The 5,197-nt window shown below is 54.7% G+C and overlaps 1 protein-coding gene across 1 annotated transcript; it reads right to left on the bottom strand.

Annotated features, from left to right (window-relative positions):
* Positions 1-1,026: 1,026 nt before the first annotated feature.
* Positions 1,027-4,325, bottom strand: RTP2 (receptor transporter protein 2; the record flags this gene model as incomplete). The annotated part of the gene is made up of 2 exons (XM_081137982.1): positions 1,027-1,540; positions 4,162-4,325. 2 exons carry the CDS (start codon positions 4,323-4,325, stop codon positions 1,027-1,029), a joined length of 678 nt encoding a protein of 225 aa, XP_080994108.1.
* Positions 4,326-5,197: the final 872 nt, after the last annotated feature.

The following is a 5,197-nucleotide window of genomic DNA, read 5'->3' on the forward strand; positions in this document are numbered from 1 at the left end:
CAACAGGTCTCTTTTCCCCAGGAAATAGGTTTAGGCAACACTGCAAGCCACAGATTCCAATCAACTGACAGCCAGAAGCACAGACATTACATATTTATTTGTGTATGTCTACTGCACCCCACCATGGCTGTCCCTGCCCCCAGAAAGCTCCATGGGCACCTTTAAACCTGTACCTACCTCTCATATTATGAGTCCACAGACATTTAAGTGGGGATCTCAAGTTCTAAATCAGTGCTGTCCAACAGGAATGTATGTGAATGTGTTCTAGACCTGCACAGTACAATATGCTAACCACTGGCCACATATGGCTACTAAGCATGTGGCTGCTGCAACTGAGGAATTAAATCTTAAATTTTATTTTATTTTAATTAATTTAAATAGTCACATACGGCTAGTGACTAACACATTGGACAGTGCAGCTCTAAATAATTCCAACCAAGCAGACTCTAGCACCAGAGTAAAAAACTGAGCCTCTTCGGGGTTCTCCAGGGGCACAGGAGGAGGTGCTGGGAGACAGGTGCTGTGTTCATTGCTCAGGCTTCCCCCTGACCATCATCTCCCCTGAATGAAGACACACCTGAACGGTGCTGGAAGATTCCTAGGCTGGATGCAGACACACTGAATAGTGATTGAAGATGCATTGGGTGGAGCCACTGGCCTCTCCAAGGGGAACCATGGCAGGACAGTCGGAAGCAGCTGAAGATGTGCTTGAGAATGAGGCAGGGGCAAGACAGGACCTAACGGGGTCCTAATGGGGGATGGGATACAGAAGTGAATCGCGAGGCAGGACAGAGAGGGAGGTGGAGAGAGGAGTTCCCTCCCTGTGGGCTTAGTACCCTTCTCCCCTCCCCCATCACTGTAAATTTTAATAGAAGGACCATTAAGTATCTCCTAGACTAGAGCAAGCCTCTCATTCCGCAGGTCATAAAGTGAGGTCCAGAGAGGTCACTGAGCTGTCCAGCGGCATACATGGGATCTGAGGCGGGATCAGGACCAGAACCTTGTCTTCCCCACTCCCCCCCAGCGTCAGGAAAGGAAGGCGGAGCCGCGGAAGGCCCCCTGCAGGTAGACGATGAGCGCGCAGAGGGCGGCGCAGAAGAGGCACCAGCGGAGGGAGAAGCTGTAGCCCGAGCCGGCCGGGGCCCTGGGCGCCGAGGCATCAGAGAAGGGGTCGGCGGCCTCCTCCTCCAGCAGCTTCTGGCTGGGCTTCCAGTGCACGATGCCCTCCTGGCAGGCCTCGCAGAGCTCGCCGCGGTGCGGCCCGCTGTCCGGGCGGCCGGCCACGTGGATGCGGTACTGGCCGCCGTCCTCGCCGTAGCACTGCTCGCGCAGGCTGGTGACCAGGTTGTCCACCAGGCCCTCGATGTTCTCCTCCAGCATGCTGGACTCGTCCTGTCGCGCCCAGCCGCACTCGGAGCACAGCTGCTTGAAGACGCGCATGCGCACGGAGCCCGTGCGCCGCGCCTGGTCCAGGTGCATGTGGAAGAGAATGACCACGTGCGGCGACTGCCAGGTGTGCCAGCACCAGGAGCAGTGGAACCTGCGGGGGGAGGAGGGAGGGATAAGAGGGGCCTTCCTCCGAGCGGCAGCTTGCCCTGGACGAGTCCGGAAGGAAGGGCGCTGTGTGCCTGGGCCTGCAGGTAGAAGCGGAGTTGCTGCCCCCTGGGTTGCTTAGCGCTGGAGCCGCCAGCCCCACCCCTCCTGGTGGGCTCCGGGGCCTGGAGCTGCGGGGCGTCCTCAGGGGCCGGCCGGCTTCCGCCGCGCTCCCCGGGCTGCCTCCTGCGCGCCCTCTGGTGGCCGCAGCCCCCGCCAAGCTAAGGCCTCACGGCCGGCACTTGGACGCTGCGCAGTGGTTACTCCCCTACTGTGGGCCTTGTTTCTCAGCTGTGAAAAGCAGGGTGACGGTGTCCAGTAAGGAGGGCCAGACCTCCCGGGACTCTGATAAGAAAGATGATCAGCATATCTCGCTCCAGCATCCTGCCTGCTCTAGGGAGAAGAGGAGATTCCCCTAACTGTGCCAAGCTCGGACCACCAGGAATCCACGGATGGACAGGTGGAGGGGTGACAGGCGAGCAGGAAGAGGACTGCAGAATTTGGTCCCCGCTCCTTCACAAAGAACACTCTCTGTCCCTTGGCAAATCATCCCGAGATCCCTCTCCACCCTGCAGGAGAGACTGGAAAAGTGGATCCTGCTCTGCAACCCCCTCCACATACATGCACACACGAACACTTACCATGGTGTCTAACCTGGGCTACCCTAGAGTCCCAACCTCAGGAAACATGGAGAGAAGTGGCCTGGGACTCACCTAGCCAAGCCCCACTCCATCAGCCCCTACCTGATGCTTTCACACCTTCAGTGACAGAGCACTCACCTCCAGGAAAGTTCCTTCTACCCTTGAGATGAACCTCTCACAAGCCCCTGTTATAGAGGCTTTACAGGCTGTCAGGGGTCTATTAAGCTGAGTTTGCCCTCACTGCTGACCCTCTCTGGGCCCCCTGTATTATGGCCTCTGATGGGGACTCAATTCAATCCAACAGATACCACCAAGCACAGCACAACCCATGCTGTGGAGTAGAGATGATGCCAAGTCTGCCTCTGAACCCTGTAGCCCACAGACAACATAAGCACAGAACAGTACCCAGCACTGCCCAAGTAGGGTTGGCAGGGAGAGCAGCCTGATTGGTCCTGAGCGGGAAGGACCCTTACCCCCATGCTGGCCAGAGCTGCAGGGCACCAGGACTCATATGTCCCAAGGCTTAGAGGTAGAGTGAGCCTATGCACAGAATAAGGACAGTGCAGCAGTTCTCTAGCCCTGCCTGAGGCCAGCTGGGAGACACAGTTCGAAGCCAGGTATAGGACCAGCTGATCCCTGAGGCAAGGGAGCTCAGCCCCTAAACTCCTGGGCCATGGGGCCCAAGTTTCTGGCCCTTTGCACCCCTTCCACCAGCCAGCTCAGAGGCTCCATGTTTTCATCCCCTTTCTTCCACACCTTCTTAAATCAAGCCAGCCCAGGATTGTTTCCTTTCCCTCAAGCCAGACCTCACATCTTAAATCCCAAAATACCAGACCTAGCAGAAGGGGAACTTCGGGATCATTAGCCTTTCATTTTACCGAGATGAAACAGAAGCACTGAGAGAAAGAAATCCCTCTGTACACACACAGCCAGTCAGAGACACAGCCAGGACCCAACACATAACAGGGGTCCAATAAATCTCTCTTGAACTGATCTGAATTGAAATGAACCACCAACCTCTGCCTCTGTCTTTTGTCCCAAAGACAGGTTCACTCTAATATTTGCAGGTCTTGGAGCAAGAATATAAATGTAAGCTCCTCACCCACAGCCTGCCTCCTGTTCCTACCCTCTCTGCATCATGTGGCACCTGAGGGGTTTCACATCTAAACATGTCTGAACACCCAGCCTGTGTGTTCACATCCCCAGAACACAGCCACCTGTAAGCCTCGCAGAAGCCTAAAGGTACTGTCTGTCTTTGAATCAATGGACCCAGAGAAGAGGCCTGCACAGACCCTGGAGATGAGCATGAGGCAGCTTGGGCAGGGAATTCTGTGGTCCCAGTCTCAAATCATAGTATAGAAAAGGGAGTGGCTTGTGGGCTTCAGATGGACATGTCTCCTTGGCCTTAAGACTCCTTGCAGTATGGGAGACACAAGGCTCCTAAAAAGTGTCAAATGCTGGATCCTATAGACCTAAGGGAAGTCCTACCCAAAGCTAAATCTTTCTGTCACAGACCCATAGATAATAGAGCTGGAAGGGACTTGATTGGTCATCTTAGGCCAAATCCCTGTTTTTGCAAATGTGAAAAGTGAGACCCAGACAGGGAAAGTGACTTGCCCAAGTGCCCAGAGTTGGCTGTAGAACCAGTTTCTAGAACATAGCAGGTGGACAATAAATGTTTTTGTATTCAAATCAAATTGGAATGAGACCCAAAGACAGAACTCAGCTTTCCAGGGCCACCCAGGAGTCAGTGGCACAGCTGGGATTAGAACAAGGCCTCTTTGACCTACCCGGCATTTCTTCTCCATCCCCCACTCTGACCTGACACCAGGATGAGGCTCCAAGCCTCTCTCTGCCCCCACCTGGAAGGTATCCAGGGCTGTGCTCCAGGGACCGCCTGCAGGGCCCTCCTTTCTGGGCCTCTCACCTGCCTGAGGCATGCTGCTCCAGGTACTGCTTCCAGCCGGGGGCCAGCTCATTAGGCTTGAGGTTGGGGTCTATGATGAGCTCCCAGCTGTCAGTGGGCTTTGCCACCTCCATCTTCTCATAGAAGACTTTCTTCCACTCACAAGTAGTCAGGCTGGTAGACATGGCCCTGCTGGCAGGAACGGGAGTTTGAGCTCTACCTGAGTGAGAACACAGAAGGAGCCCAGGCAGGTGTAGAGAAGTTCAGTCTCTGTGGTCTGAAAATCCTCACCACCAGAAGAAAACAAGACCCAGCAACCTCCTTTGTCACCCTGGAGACTATTACCATGGCAGCTGGGCAGAGTGCCAAAAATCCAGGGCCGGGGAGGAGAGAAGTTTCAAGGGAGAGGTCCAGGGCCCTGAGCTTAGCTTGGGAGGCAGGGCTGGGTGTTGACACCAACTAAATGAAGGGAGCAGGACGGGAGGCTCAGCCCAGACCAAACTCACCCCGGCCTCTGGGGGCCTCCAGGAGGCAAGGACAATTCAGTGGCCCTGCTTCACCCTACTGCTCTTCCAGGCATTCTCCACATCATGCACTATGGCAACTATGTCACCCTAGGGAGCCAAGGAGAAACAGGAATGGAGAGATGCAAAGCCTACAACTCCCAAGCCCTGGATGTGCTGGGACCGTGGGTTAGCACCTGCCAAGCACTAACTGCTTCACCTGTGTGCTGCCCAAGGCAGTGATTAGTCCCCCTTCATCCAGATCAGGAAACAGGTTTACACAGCTCTGGCTAACTCATCCAAGACTCAGGCCCACCCTTCTGAAATGAAGCACATTTGTTCATTTATTGCAGTACTGTTGAGCTCCTAATGCATAGGGACTGAGAAAGAGGTGGCATGGTCCTTTTGCTCGGGGAGATCTCAGACCAGTTAGTGAGATAGAATGTAATTGAACTCGCTGTGAAAAGTGCAGTAATAACATTTGAGATTCCTAGAGTCATAGAACTGTTAAAACTCATTTGGTTCTGGTCCCAGGCCACACCGAGGCGGCTGCT

This window comes from Miniopterus schreibersii, assembly GCF_964146895.1.
Source record: "Miniopterus schreibersii genome assembly, chromosome: 5".
Classification (NCBI taxonomy): Eukaryota; Metazoa; Chordata; class Mammalia; order Chiroptera; family Miniopteridae; genus Miniopterus; species Miniopterus schreibersii.